General features: G+C 40.9%; 2 protein-coding genes across 6 annotated transcripts; both read right to left on the bottom strand.

The window, feature by feature from the left end:
* Nucleotides 1-2552: 2552 nt before the first annotated feature.
* LOC105286190 (YTH domain-containing family protein 3) lies at nucleotides 2553-8999 on the bottom strand. The gene is made up of 4 exons (XM_011350950.3): nucleotides 8412-8999; nucleotides 8217-8244; nucleotides 5930-7647; nucleotides 2553-3574 (listed from the first exon to the last, which is right to left on the bottom strand). The coding sequence occupies exons 1-4, from the start codon at nucleotides 8445-8447 to the stop codon at nucleotides 3533-3535; spliced, it is 1824 nt and encodes a 607-aa protein (XP_011349252.1). The 5' UTR covers nucleotides 8448-8999; the 3' UTR covers nucleotides 2553-3532.
* Nucleotides 9000-11832: 2833 nt separating this feature from the next.
* On the bottom strand, nucleotides 11833-14104 carry LOC105286191 (transport and Golgi organization protein 11). Of its 5 annotated transcripts, none has more exons than XM_011350952.3 (6): nucleotides 13786-13992; nucleotides 13500-13551; nucleotides 13186-13410; nucleotides 12999-13093; nucleotides 12769-12911; nucleotides 11833-12694 (listed from the first exon to the last, which is right to left on the bottom strand). In XM_011350952.3, the coding sequence occupies exons 3-6, from the start codon at nucleotides 13403-13405 to the stop codon at nucleotides 12484-12486; spliced, it is 669 nt and encodes a 222-aa protein (XP_011349254.1). In that variant the 5' UTR covers nucleotides 13406-13410; nucleotides 13500-13551; nucleotides 13786-13992; the 3' UTR covers nucleotides 11833-12483. The 5 variants fall into 5 exon arrangements, with proteins under 5 accessions (XP_011349254.1, XP_011349255.1, XP_011349256.1 ...); XM_011350953.3 differs by lacking the exon at nucleotides 13786-13992 and adding an exon at nucleotides 13660-13769; XM_011350954.3 differs by lacking the exons at nucleotides 13500-13551; nucleotides 13786-13992 and adding an exon at nucleotides 14003-14104.

Here is a 14104-nt window from a genome sequence, read left to right as displayed (position 1 = left end):
AAAAAAATTATTTGTTGATTTGAATATATCGCCTGTAGAGGTCGTCCTGGAGGCATCTTAGTGCAGCCGGCATTGCAAATTGGTGAGCATTCTCCTGCCTCCAAATTTCATCCAAACTGAAAAATTGAAATATTTTCTCGTTATTTATGAATTCCCATCGTCGATGAACCTTTAATATTCATAAAAACATTAAGTTAAACAATTATTTTTGCATGAAAAAGTTCAACAACTTTGCCTAAAAATCGTACTTTTGTGTTCTAAGCTCCACCATTTTGGCACTTTTCAACTTTTTTCTTCTCTCTTTGGTTCATCGACGATGGGAATTCATAAATAACGAGAACATATTTCAATTTTTCAGTTCAGACGAAATTTGGAGGCAGGAGAATGCTCACCAATTTGCAATGCCGGCGACGCGGCTGCACTAAGATTTCTCCAGGACGACCTCTACGAGCGATATATTCAAATAAAAAAATAATTTTTTTTATCTTCAAACATGTACTAATAAATGCATAAAACTTTGATGCATTTATTAGTACATGTTTAAAGATAAAAAAATTATTTGTTGATTTGAATATATCGCCTGTAGAGGTCGTCCTGGAGGCATCTTAGTGCAGCCGGCATTGCAAATTGGTGAGCATTCTCCTGCCTCCAAATTTCATCCAAACTGAAAAATTGAAATATTTTCTCGTTATTTATGAATTCCCATCGTCGATGAACCTTTAATATTCATAAAAACATTACGTTAAACAATTATTTTTGCATGAAAGGGTTCAACAACTTTGCCTAAAAATCGTACTTTTGTGTTCTAAGCTCAACCATTTTGGCACTTTTCAACTTTTTTCTTCTCTCTTTGGTTCATCGACGATGGGAATTCATAAATAACGAGAACATATTTCAATTTTTCAGTTCAGACGAAATTTGGAGGCAGGAGAATGCTCACCAATTTGCAATGCCGGCGACGCGGCTGCACTAAGATTTCTCCAGGACGACCTCTACGAGCGATATATTCAAATCAAAAAATAATTTTTTTATCTTTAAACATGTACTGATAAATGCATCAAAGTTTTATAATGATCCGCTGTATAGTTTCTTCAAAAACAATTCGTAAAATATACCTTATTTTCAGCGTTCTAAAGCAGGCTCCCCCCTTAAGGGGATGCTGGAGTTGCTAGTGAACTATTTTTTCACTATAGCGATGGTAATTGCAGTTTCGAAAATTCTCTTTATTGCTTGTGCAGAATAAAAAATCCTTTTCCACAAATGAAGTATAGATAGAAAGAAAGTCCGCTCTACAGGACTTTATATTCAAAATGGAACAAAGTTAGAAAAGACAAATGCAAGTTTTTAACTTTTTGCCATTTTGAGTATAAAGTCCTGTAGAGCGGACTTTCTTTCTATCTATACTTCATTTGTGGAAAAGGATTTTTTATTCTGCAAAGCAATAAAGAGAATTTTCGAAACTGCAATTACCATCGCTATAGTGAAAAAATAGTTCACTAGCAACTCCAGCATCCCCTTAAGGGGGGAGCCTGCTTTAGAACGCTGAAAATAAGGTATAATTTTACGAATTGTTTTTGAAGAAACTATACAGCGGATCATTATAAAACTTTGATGCATTTATTAGTACATGTTTAAAGATAAAAAAATTATTTGTTGATTTGAATATATCGCCTGTAGAGGTCGTCCTGGAGGCATCTTAGTGCAGCCGGCATTGCAAATTGGTGAGCATTCTCCTGCCTCCAAATTTCATCCAAACTGAAAAATTGAAATATTTTCTCGTTATTTATGAATTCCCATCGTCGATGAACCTTTAATATTCATAAAAACATTAAGTTAAACAATTATTTTTGCATGAAAGGGTTCAACAACTTTGCCTAAAAATCGTACTTTTGTGTTCTAAGCTCCACCATTTTGGCACTTTTCAACTTTTTTCTTCTCTCTTTGGTTCATCGACGATGGGAATTCATAAATAACGAGAACATATTTCAATTTTTCAGTTCAGACGAAATTTGGAGGCAGGAGAATGCTCACCAATTTGCAATGCCGGCGACGCGGCTGCACTAAGATTTCTCCAGGACGACCTCTACGAGCGATATATTCAAATCAAAAAATAATTTTTTTTATCTTTAAACGTGTATTGATAAATGCATCAAAGTTTTATAATGATCCGCTGTACAGTTTCTCTAAACAAATTCGTAAAATTATACCTTATTTTCAGCGTTCTAAAGCAGGCTCCCCCCTTAATTCTCCAGTAATTCTCTCATGGAAATAGCACTGTCTCATGCAAGATGATTCCAAATAATACTGACAAACTTCACAACATGCGGCTTCAAAGTAGTCACTTTGGAGCCAATTTTTCTTAGTCGGAATGCCAAATGTAAAATCGTCAAGTTTTAAGTTACTCGAAATAAAACACGTTTTAGTGAGAAAATCTATCGCGAAAAGGTCTGCTGCGTGTCGAGAAAGAAATTCCGAAAGTTTGCTCGTATCATTCAGCATCACTCTGTCTTGCCATCACTGTGAAGGATGTATGATGTAGTGAAAGAAGCAGAGAGAGAACAGAGATGCATTTAACAATAAGAATCATATCTCATGAAATGTCATCAAATGGTACAATAATAATTATGATCGTCGTCATCGTGTACATTACGGTAGATTAATTGCAGTATTATTTCACTTCTCGTTATATTATCCTCAACTCATTTCTCTGTAGTTCATGAATAATATAATAATAGATGATATATTCGCAATGCAGAGATATAGAATATGCGCTAAAATAAACGCCAATAATTTTCTGTATAATTTGCTCCGTGAAGCATGATGGTTATAAATACAACTGAAAACGTTTGTTGCAATAACAAGCCCCTGCACCCCATTAACAATTAAGGGAGTATTCGATCCCTTCTGTATAGCTGCAGGCACCAGATTAAATGTTCATTGATGTTTAAAACAATGTAACTGATCCGAATGACACTTGCTTATAATATAGTGTTCTTGTATAGATTTTTTTCCATTTTCAACAAAAGTTTAAGCATTTTACAAGGATTAGTCCACATGTTACAGTTTCTTTTTTTTTTCCCCTTCTATACCGCGCGTCTCTCGTTTCTTCTCCTTCCCCTCTTTCCCGTCTCCCTCGTTTCTTCTGTTCCGTTTTATTTGTACGTTAAGAAACACCTTTCGATGAATAGCACGCAACACCACACTATACGCTTCAACGTCAATCGGGTTTAGCCAAATATTCCTCGAAATAGTGTATTATCCTTCTCCTGCTCGTTCCCCTTCCGCTTTCTCTTAATAGTTGCGGTTACATATTTTACGATGTGACGCTAATGTTATCTCATTATCGAATTAATCATTTTAACGAAAGAACAACGCAGCCGTGCGTCGACGACGAATGTTGCTCTCGGTCACAGAAAATCAGAAGCCCATCGTGGATTCGGGAAAGCAAAGGTAAGTGGTAGGACGTGATAATTAATCGCGGCGTGCTTCCTTTATTCCTGTTAACGGCGGTACGTTTCTGCAATATCCAGCGCTACTGGCGCGAGCCTCCTCTTCCGCCGCGGCTGCCACGTTCCTGCAACGAAACGCTTCGTTAGATCATCGTTCAGAATCAACGGCGGCGCGCCGCACGGTGGGGAATTTTCGCCGAAACGTGGCCATAAATCGAGGGATCATCAGATTTGCGCAAAACTTGGTAGACTTATGTTTTCGAGGCTGCTGATCACGAATCCACTATGTAAATTTGCAAAAACAAAATGGCGGTCTTAATATAGTGTAGCGAACCATGAAACACTCATCAATATCGATGTCAATGAATGTTTGGGGTTGCCGATTACGAATCAGATTCGAGAATGTCTGGAAAAATAATGCTAGACTCAATAATGGTGCAGGGTAGAGTTTATTTTTATAAGTTTAAAAAAAAATACAAAATGTTTTATACAAAAATTTCATGGTACAAATGCCTCTATTTAATGACGTCAATAAAAAATTTTTAAAACAATTCTTTCAAACATTTATGTAAACAATTGTTTTTCAAAACTTTTATTAACTTCATTAAGTACGGGCGTTTTTGCCATGAAACTTTTGTATAAAACATTTTTTGATATTTCGAATACTTTTCGAGATATATCGAGAAAAGTAATAAGGTAGTTGTAATAACAAGAGTAGCAGATAGTAGCAGCTAATTATTGTGAATTTTAGTTGCTAATAGTACAGACTACAAGATGAAAAAGAAAAGAGCGCGGGATCTGCAACTAAAGTCTACACGAAGTAAATATTAATTTAGGAAAATATCAACTTTGTCGGACTATCGTTACGTGTCGTAAATCGAACACGACGAGCGTTGTTTCAAAAATGTAAATAAGAAAATCTACGATCCTCCAGGAAGAGCATCCATTTTGCAGAACTTGATTACCACTTTTATTTACAAAGTTATTAACACTCAAAGCTCAGTGAAAATATTCACGCGATGCGCGAGGAACGTGTGTCGCCCATAAAGGCCTACCTTCAACTGACATACCCGCTCGACTTAAGGGGGTATTCTAGTGTAGCAAGTCAGAAAAATCGAATTTTTTTTTGGGCATATTTTGCAAGTATATGGTATGGAAAATATGTCTGCGAGAAGATTTAGCCCGATTCGCAAAATTAACAAAGTAATAGCACCTAATAGAAAATAACCTCTGGCGCGCGCTCGGCGGTTGGACCGCGCGGCACACACCGGAGCATTGTGTTAGTATTTTAGGTAGGGTCGGAAGATCGTTATTCTTTGAAGGTCGTACATTTGAATTGGAGCCTTTGTATAGTACAGGTTACATAGTACAATGAATCTCTAAATTCATTGATTTGGACTTTTGCTCCAAAACATCTCCACGCTGGCGTGAAAGTTGTTGAAATAGCAACATTCCTGGCAGTTATAATTTTCAATAAAGGATTTATGCCAATTTTCAAACTTATGAACGTGATGGGAGTTAGTATTGGTCAGCAAGCGGTGATGTGCGCAAACTCCCGGAACGAAGCTCGTATCACCCGCTCGGAGCGGCGCTCCACTACCTTCTCTCGAGATCAGAGAACGAATCGCAGGGAAGAGAGATCAGCTCTGCAGGACTTCTACGAACAAGAGGAATGTCCCCTGTATGGCCCTGGACTAGCCGATTGATCGTAAGTAACATTATCTCTATGTAATCAGTATGAAAAACTTTAACGTGTTTTTCTCGAAACCATGTTTCTCAAATTGGTTCCCATGATATCTCAAAAACCAGTTAATCAATTGACTCAGGCTTTTGCACACATCTTCAGTATATGTGTGGCTATAGCCCCTACCACAATAAAGTCGAAATATTGTTTTTTGGAATTTCTACAGCCCTTCAATGGTGAAAAAAATGGCACAAATCGAAACTTAATTTTCTCAATGAAGTCATGTTTTAAATTTTCAACATTTTTTTTCATTCTGGTACCTGCTATAGCCACACTCATACTAATTAAGAATCTCTTTGGTTTTTTTGTTTCAGATGAGCAGAACAGCTGAAGTCATGGGAACCATGGACCAACTTTTTTTTTTCATGTTCTTATTTAATATCATGTGCAGCGCTTATTTATAGTTATTGTCTAATACAAAAATTTGGAAACATACACCAAATATGTATGAATAAGCAGGGAAAACCCTGCCTCAAAAAACCTTATACTTTTTTCCAAAAAAATTCACCAAAATAGCATACAAATTCCGCTTTTACACTAGAATACCCCCTTAAAATAGTAGGGGACTAAGGGCAACGGGATTCTATCCAGGGAACGGTCCTTTATCGATTCCCAAGGACGATAGACCCTAACTCGAAACTTCACCTTTCGATTTTTGACCAGCCTTTTGACAAAAGTCCCCACTGTGCGCCGTGCGGATTTCGCCATCGGATCGGAAAATCGCAAAAGTATCTACCTTGCGCTGATGCAGATGAGACTGATGACCGTGTTGATGGTGATCCCTGGACATGTCCGAGGCATGTCCCCTGTTCCTATGATTGGAAGAGGAATGGTGATGCTGTATGGCATTGGTCGGTGCCTTACGTTGATCCTCTTCGGCCTGCCGGCGCTCGTAATGCCCGAAATCGTCGAAGATGCTCGTGGAGTGACGATAGGTATGCAGGATACGCAGCACCGTGACGCCCTTCGCGTGCGGGACTTCCTGCGCGTCCCGCGAATTGGTCACCGGCTTGTTCTCATTGTTCTCGAGCTTAATGTGACGCAGTTGCACGTTAGGAACGTCCTTCACGTAAATCCAGCGTACGCGAAACTGACCCTTCCACTTGTCCTGCGACCAGACACTACTGTTGCACTGATAATCGACGGGGGAGACCATCTGCGCCATGCCGCAAAAGTGGCCGGACCCGTTCACGGAGAAGAACAAATACAGAGGCGCGCCCTCGCGACTCGCCTCCCGGTAAGCCTGATCCAGCCGCTTGTTTCCGTGCTCGGTGCTGCACCAAATCTCGTACTTGATGGACCGATGGATGTCGTCCTCCGAGTAGGACTTGATTACGAAGAACCTGGCGCCGGGCGCGGTCTGATCGAAGTCCGCCGGATTGTAATCGTTCTTCACTTTTAACTCGTCGAGGACCGGATGCGATGGATTGCTCGGAACAAGTTGCTGCTGCTGCTGCTGGTGGTGCTGTTGTTGTTGTTGATGATGGTGCTGCTGCTGCTGCTGCGATTGCGGTGGCACGTGGATCTGCGTTTGCGACTGCGGGGCCGTAGGCGTAGCCGCTGCGGACGGTTGCCTGTTCCAGCACGGCTGAGGCGGCTGCTGCGGTCGTTGCTGCCTCTGGACGGGCGGCGGTGGCGGCGGGATCGGTGGCTGCACTTGCGGCGGCGGCGGCGCCGTGGGCGGCGGCGGCGCGGAAGACTTACCCTCGCCCCAAGTACCGATGTCCATGTTGTGCTTACCCGGCACGATCGGTGGCGGCGGCATGCCCGCTTTCTTCTTCATCCCTTGCGAGGAAGAGAGCGGTGGTACCGGCTTCGCTGGCTGGCTCGCCACGCTTGCCCAGGTAATCTTCCTTTGCTCCTTCGGCTCAGGCTTGCTGATCTGTTGCGCCGCGCTCTGCTGCGGATGCTGCTGATCCTGCCGGGGCAGCTCACCCGCGCCACCGCCGATCGACAGACCCTGCACCCCCTGCTCGATGGTCTTGATCTCGCCGGTACCACTCGCCGCCGGATTGCCATAGCTTTCGTTGCCTCGTGGAGGCTGATAGTAATCCTCGTACTTGGTCCTCCTCGGTGTTCCCCATGCACTAAAGTCACCGTTGCCGTGGAAGTAGTTGAACGGCGGCTGACCGAACGCGCTGAAGCCACCGCCGGCTGCCGACGCGGAGAACATGCCGTCCATGCCGTAAGCGTCGGCATGGCTTATTTGTCCACCGTAACCAGAGAGAAAGGCGACCGGATCGGTGCCGTTTGACCACGTACCGTCGCCAGCGCCGAAGGCCTGGTAGGGAAACGAGGTGCCGGCATAGTAGGGGCTATAGGGATCGCCAGTGCCGATCGGATAACTCGAGTGATGCTGAGCATTGTTGCCTCCTCGCCACGAATCGAAACCAGTGTCTTCGCCAGTGGCATGTTCCGTCTGTTGCTGCTGATGTTCCTTAGGACCATTGCTCACTGCTCAAAACAAGAATGCGTTTACTCAATAAATTCCATAAATTCAGAGATACATATTGTGATTGCACTCAAATAATATTTAAGCGATGATTAAGCAATTAAGGCATTTTGCTCACAATCTATACTCTGGGATACTTTGTAGCAAATATACGAAGCTTTATCGCAGCGATTAGAACAACGTGATGGAATTAAAGCAGCGTGATTCACAGATAATCTTTGTTGAGTAACAACGAACAGTGATAAAGAAGCCAGAAGCCAGCATCAGTCGCGTGACTGAGCTGTCGCAAAACATAATCTTGAAGCAGACTGTAACGATGTATCAACAAGATTTGCTAAAGCTATTCTCCTAGGCACGTGTTTCCAATCCAGCTTCGAAGAACATTCCGTCAGTTCCAATTTCTTGATCGCCAGTCATAAAAGGCTTGTACGCGCAAGCGTGTGTTTCTCTAAACAATTAACACGTTACTCTCCGAGTGGAGGAGGTCAATTCTTCGCAGCTTGTTCAACTACAGTACGCAACAGCGAGGAACGGAGTTGTCGACGGACAACGCTCGCAACTTGATACCCACCTTGATTGCCGGTTTGTCCTTTCATCCGCTGCATGCCGTCGCATGAAAAAACATACAAAATTTAGAGATGAACCAGTCCTCGGCAGCGTGACGGTAGTAGGGGGACACGAGGGGGAAAGTATGTGTCGGTAGTCTGCCGTGTAGCGGCAGCGCGGCAACGGCAACGGCGGTGCGTAGCGAACACAACACACTGACCTGGTTTGAGACAGCGCCTGCCAATCCGCTTGACATAACCTGCGTCTCGCGCGGTTGCCTCGCGTGTCGTCGTCGTCGTCGGCAGCGGGCGTCGAACGACGGCGGCGGCGGCGCCCGTGTCGGGTGGACGAGCTAGACTGTTAGGGATCGTAGGCGGTCGGTCCGCGAGCACCGGCTGGCTACGGGATCGTCGCGGCGCGGTTACATGCAGCGACCGTTCGCTCGCTCGCTCGCTCACTTTGCACCGCCTCACCTTCCCCGTTCGTCCGACGGCGGGCTAGGCTACGACACTCGCGCGCGCGGCCGAACACTTCCGCGGCCTCGATCGTCGCGTACGCGGATGCCGTTTTGCGTCCGCGCGCGCCCGATGCGTGATTGCCCGTGCACCGAAAGCGGACCGAACCGACCGCGCACCAAATGTCCCCGGCCCGCTCGCGAGAGTCCCAGGACTCCGTTTGCTGCTACGTATCCCGCTTCGACGGGCCACCGCGAACGACCGAAGTCACCAAATTCCACGACTTCGAGCGATAGCTACGTGACGTGCACTGACCTCCCGTATTCACTTTGGCAGGCGTGCCAATCGAATCGCGCTTCATTGAATGTCGCTAAGCGGTCTGCCTCTCGACAGAGAGAAACCCGAGAGCGGCACCAGCCTCCTGACGTTTGGCGCCGCCTGACGAAGTGGACGTGAACTAGTTCGTTACGCTCGGTAATGATACAAGTGAGCATTTTCCAGCGGTACGGAAAGTACGTACCATGAATAGCTATAATTCGGCGCGAAGCGCGGTAGTCCAGTGGCTAAGCGCGGGACTCGTATTTTGCCATCCGCGCAAGTTGGGTTCGAGACCGAGTTGTGATAATTTTTTTTTCGGATTTTTGTTTCTTTGTGTTTGCATTATATATTTTTATTATGTACATAACAAATTATTATGTAAATAATGATTTATTATGTTTTATTATATTTTGGAGGTATACGTATACAGGGTATTTCCTCTAACTGTAGCACTTAGAACATCTCTGCTTCCTTTGATGATATGAAAAAAGTCAAAGGACGAAAATTGTTCGATTCAAAGAGACTAGTACTCTGGTAAGAAAATTATTTTTTTTCATGTGACCTTTCACAAGATATCAAGGTCATGAACATTTTTAAAAATGAGATGGTATATTTTCCTTAACGAAATGATGTAGCTTGTAAAAAAACAAATTCAACCATACAGAATATGTTGACCTTCAAATGACTTTGAACCACAAAAATCACGTTTAGGAAAAGAAACTCTATTTATTGTATGTATAACTACAAAGATATACCTTTTTTACAGATGTTCGAAATGATCACCGTTTACTTCCATACACTTTCGAATTCGATGAATAAACGATTGTTTTACGTTTTTCAGAGATTCCGGAGTAATTGCGGTGCACGCACGCTGAATTCTTTCTCGCGTATCTTCGGGTGTTGTCGGAATATCGCGATAAACTTCATTTTTTAGGTGTCCCCAAAGAAAAAAGTCAAGAGGCGTAAGATCTGGTGATCGAGCCGGCCAAGAAATTCTTCCACCACGTCTAATCCAGCGATCAGGAAATGATTCGTTGAGTATGTTCCGTACAAATGAAGGTCAACATATTCTGTATAGTTGAATTAGTTTTTTTACAAGCTACATCATTTCGTTAAGGAAAATATACCATCTCGTTTAAAAAAATGTTTATGACCTTGATATCTTGTGAAAGGTCACATTAAAAAAAATAATTTTCTTACCAGAGTACTAGTCTCTTTGTATCGAACAATTTTCGTCCTTTGACTTTTTTCATATCATCAAAGGAAGCAGAGATATTCTAAGTGCTACAGTTAGAGGAAACACCCTGTATAATGAGACATAAACATATACATTTAACATTTGTAAACTTTTTATTCATTTATATAGTTTGTATACTGTCGAGTGTTTATTTATTATAAAATTCTGACATAACTGTACAGTGTTGCGGATGGAAAATTTATATAAAAGCATAAAAAACATAAATGCTTTTATATAAATTTTCATCCGTAACACTGTACAGTCATAGGCACAGAGGTTGTGACACTTTTTTTTAATGAGTCAGAATTTTATAATAAATAAACACTCGACAGTATACAAACTATATAAATAAATAAAAAGTTTACAAATGTTAAATGTATATGTTTATGTCTCATTATACATATACGTATACCTCCAAAATATAATAAAACATAATAAATCATTATTTACATAATAAAAAAATATAATGCAAACACAAAGAAACAAAAATCCGAAGAAAAAAAATTATCACAACTCGGTCTCGAACCCAACTTGAGCGGATGGCAAAGTACGAGTCTCGCGCTTAGCCACTAGACCACGGCGCTTCGCGCCGAATTGTAGCTATTTATGGTACTTTTCTTACCGCTGGAAAATGCTCACTTTTAAATGTAAATTTCTCCGAAACCAAGGCTCATACACCCAAACCCTCGAACACAACATTAATATTTTTACCTTCCCTTTCGAACGCACTATGACTCGTTCGAAAGTAGAGTTTACATGGGAAAGCTTCCTTGTGAATAGTTTGGACACGAATCATGTATCATTACCGAGCGTAACGAACTACTTCACGTCCACTTTGCCAGGCGGCGCGTCAAACGTCAGGAAATGTGCCCGTGGAGGCTGGTGGCCGCTCTCAGGTTTCTCTCTGCTCTCGAGATGACATGGAGGGAAAATAACCGCGGGAAGGTGTAAGGTGGGTTTTTAAGAAACGCACAACAAACCGCATAATTAAATAAAGGAGATATAATTAGATGTATGTAAAATAATAGATCTTCAGCTACTAGATAGATTTGTCAATATAATAATTCATATATTAAATAACACGTCCCTCTTGATGTAGCAAGCTTTGAATAAAAGGTTCATTGTAGGCGCGGATTTAAACGGGTGAGGATAAAGGCGCTTAGCAGAAAGAACTGAGTTTTCGTTATTTACAAAAATTTCCATTGCGAGGTGCTATTTGTCGAGAAGCGACCAAGTAGTACGACACGACGGCGGTTCAGACATAGTCGCAACTTCAAGTAGTATCATGCAGGTGCGGCTTTGTTTTCCGAAATAATTTTACAACCGAGCTTTTTTTATTTTCAAGTAACGATAAAAAGAAAAGTGAAAAGAAGTTTTTATTTAGTGATGAAATGAGAAGGCAATAGTAGGCAAATATAATACAACAAAAATGCTTTTCATGAAATTGCATTATATTTTTGATCTTTTGATTATATAAGAAAATGATTTTATTATGTGTAACTTAAATAACAAAATAAGTATACATAAATAACGAAAAACAATAAAGTTATGTAAAAGAATCTCCGCATTGGCTTTACAGAGCAATCCGAATTATTCAATTTTATGTAACAGACGTTGAACATTAAAGAAAGTTGTATTAATGATAACTTTATTGATTTCATTAGTCACAATATATCTTATATCTTATATAAGGTCTACAGCTCTAAGTGCTATGGCCACAGAGAAAATAACTATTGATAAATATACTACAGTAGTTTAATTTTCATAACATCGCACAGTGAAAGATGTGTAATTTCACGATATAAAATAGCAGAAGAAAAATTAATGAAATTATATAAATATGTATCTCGAAGAATATAACATGTGCGATTGTTATTTGATCTATATAGTATGAAAATTAGTTTATTAGTTCTCAGCATGCTGTATATACATCAATAATAACACATTATATATCGTAAAACCTAATACAATGTCTTTTCAAGTAAAGTGAGACACCTTCAAGACAATCGGTCATCACGCTTCTATACGTCATCCGTTTTTTTCTGATACACGACAGATACACACACACACACAATTATTCAATAATTATATGTGTGTGTGTGTATATATGTCATGCAGTTTACTGCAACTGATTGATCTTACGAGACTGTGGTAAAAGTCTTTGGTTATACTTTCTTATAGCAAGAGTGGCCCAAAGTGCTACTTAACCGTTGCTCGTTCTAGCGAAACACCTTCGACTCGCCTTCACCCTTCCTCCCTTCATCATCAGTCGAGCTCACAGCTCAGTTTCTAGTGAACCAGGAGAACGCTTTCAGAATGAAATATGCCACTGTAGCAATGTACAAAATCTTCTCCCTTTGCTGGCGATGTAGCATGTCCAATTCGAGCGCCATCACCCTGCGATTCAATTTACCCACTTGACGACGTAAGTGGTGAACTTCTTCGCTGGGTGGCAGAGATACATCAAGAGCGTTATATGCAGGCGTTGGCTCCCTGTGGAGAGTACAGCTCAAGATGAAGAACAACGTATGAAGATTTCACTTCATTAACGTGAGAGATTTATATACCTGATGTGCCTCGTTATCTGTGTTTCCGCATTGAATGTCCTAGGTGCTGGCTCTTTGATCTCAATAGGAGGATACGCAGGAGAATCGTCGTCGTCTGCAGTCGGGAAAAAATGATCGTCCAATTTCAAGATTCTTGGTGGAGTCTATGTAAAAGAGACGATAGGAAAAATAATTAATGACGAGCTGTTACATTATGTTACGCAAGCTGCATGATCCTCTTAATGCGTTACCTGTACTCTGACTATGGCAGGTTCGGTACGCATAACAGCATTTTCTAAGACAATCTCTGGTGGTGGTGCTTTGGTACCAACGTGTTGTTCCTGCCCTGTATAATAATAAATTGTATGAAATAAATTTACATAAATATAAATTCATTTTGCGACGAAGGAGAAAAAGTTGGACCACTTAAAGTCTTACCAACGACAAGAATCCTGTCTGGCACGTGCATATCAAACTTTTCAAATTTTTCTGTAGCCGACATTTGATTCCACACTGATCTACTCATAATATCCTCGTCGCCACTTACACGAATACTTTTGGGAACCTGCATCCGCTTGTTGATGTCCACGGTAAAGTTTGGATCAAAAAAGTTATCTGTTTCTCCGTTAAAATGCTTCGGACTATGCGCCTTTGACATTATAACTAAAAATATAGCTTTATTATAAAAATGTGTGTGTGTGTGTGTGTGTGTGTGATTACTGCATAAAAGTGATTCTATAGTACTGTAGTACCATGTTTACGTCGTTTTTAGTACTGACAAAAGTTTACTTCACAGGAAATAACCTACACAATAAAAAAGTTTTGTAAATCTGATAATTTGTGGGCAATAAATTAAATGCGTAAATAACAAAATATAGTAATAGTGCAAAAGGATCGGTGATGCACTGTTACCTTTGTCTCAATTTCTCAAAAACACATCTCATCTTATCTACTCTTATTTCAACAAACTTATTTATTACAACAGAGATATTTTTAATGATATATAAATATCACAAAAGTCGGCGAATAATAACTTACAGGGAAATTATTTTCACATGTATCCTGTTTTTATCACTTCTCCGTGACAAACACTAAGTGCGATGTACGAGTCACTACCATTTTCGAGATGTTCGAAAATTTACCGAGACTACATTATTGCTCATAAAATGATGACGAAGTTAGGCAAATTGTTAATGCTCAATGTAAAAATTAACAATGTCACACTAATATTTCACTAAGAAAAAACGATATTTACCCCTTTGCACTTTGTCCTTCGTTCAACATAGAACCTTTCCTGAAGTCCGTTACAAATTTGACGAGTTGAGATCTAACCACAAAATATCCTATAACCTAAAGG

The sequence above is a fragment of the Ooceraea biroi genome, chromosome 10 (assembly GCF_003672135.1).
Source record: "Ooceraea biroi isolate clonal line C1 chromosome 10, Obir_v5.4, whole genome shotgun sequence".
NCBI classification, from domain to species: domain Eukaryota; kingdom Metazoa; phylum Arthropoda; class Insecta; order Hymenoptera; family Formicidae; genus Ooceraea; species Ooceraea biroi.
Note: the sequence above shows the minus strand (reverse complement) of the source record. Positions and strands in the feature narration are given on the sequence as shown.